The 1,142-nt window shown below is 36.7% G+C and overlaps 1 protein-coding gene across 2 annotated transcripts in view; it reads left to right on the top strand.

Moving 5' to 3' along the window:
- LOC125503486 overlaps positions 1–682 on the top strand; it is a 1,710-nt gene extending 1,028 nt beyond the window's left edge. The window contains exons 3-4 of one of the 2 annotated variants that reach the window (XM_048663937.1): positions 162–320; positions 393–682. In XM_048663937.1, coding sequence (XP_048519894.1) covers positions 162–320; positions 393–626 — 393 coding nt within the window. In that variant the 3' untranslated portion in view covers positions 627–682. The remainder of the gene's footprint in view (positions 1–161; positions 321–392) is intronic. The other variant, XM_048663938.1, reaches the window with a different exon arrangement.
- The last annotated feature ends 460 nt before the right edge of the window (positions 683–1,142 follow it).

The raw sequence follows: 1,142 nt of genomic DNA on the forward strand, positions 1-1,142 counted from the left end.
TGCTGCGTTATCGAAAATGTTATCCTGAACTGTTAAGTCGCCATAACGTGTGGACGTTAAAAATAGCATTTATGATACAGCACAGGGCTGAATGTATACGTTTTATACAGAATAAAGTTGTAGGTAGCATATCCTTACTGATTATATATTTCTATTTATAGATGAAGATGATGTCGGAAGAGGATGCGCTTGAAACCAATGTATCTGAAATCCTTGATTCGCCCGAAACTACTACCTTGCCATTATTTGAGGGACAATTTCAATGGAACAAGGCAAGCTCTTTGAAAACGCCTTTGTCCGAAAACCTAACGCAAAAGCATGTAAGTTTTTCATCAAATTAAACTAAAGTTGCTCTCAATATTATCAGGAATCTAATAAAACTTTATGCAAAGCAGCCACGCACACCCCAGATGTCAAGTGGTCGAAGACGCCCTAATACCACGGTACGAGCTCTCGCTTCATCGCTGTTAGCCGGTAAATATGATCAGCTAATGGATAAACGGCTAGCAATAGCCGACTTGGAAAAACAGAAGCTGGAAAACGATTTAAAATTTCAAAAAGAAGAACAAGCTCTGAAATTGGAGCTCTTGAAACTTCAAATCATCAATGAAAAGAAAAGATTATAAAAATATAATTTATTGTTACATATTTTTGTAATATGGTAATAATAACGTAAATGCAATGTTTAGTTTTCCTTGGACATCCATGCAGTACCTTCTATAAGTTTGCAAAATAGTCGTTCACTAATGTATTTCTAAAATTAAGATTATGGGAATTAACATTAGGGATATCAGGTATTTGTCCAGCTGCAATGAGATAATTAAGCTCATTCAAATTAACGTTTTCTGGTGGTGGAAGCTCCGGCTCATTATTTGCTCTGGCAATATTATGCAGAACAGCGGTGGCCAGAATAACTGGCATAACAGTAGACACTTTCAGTCGTAAACCGTAGGCTAGTACAGGAAAACGTATTTTCCAGACGCCAAACAGCCTCTCAATACAATTCCGCGTCCGAATATGAGACTCATTATAAAGCCGTTCAGTCCTAGTTCCAGTATTAGCCAATGGGGTTAGCAAGTATGATTTTAAAGGGTATCCGGAATCACCTATAATAATTACATATTTCATACATTATTAGAAAC

Source organism: Dendroctonus ponderosae, unplaced genomic scaffold, assembly GCF_020466585.1.
Source record: "Dendroctonus ponderosae isolate FM_Combo_2020 unplaced genomic scaffold, Dpon_F_20191213v2 Dpon_F_20191213_2, whole genome shotgun sequence".
Taxonomy (NCBI): Eukaryota; Metazoa; Arthropoda; class Insecta; order Coleoptera; family Curculionidae; genus Dendroctonus; species Dendroctonus ponderosae.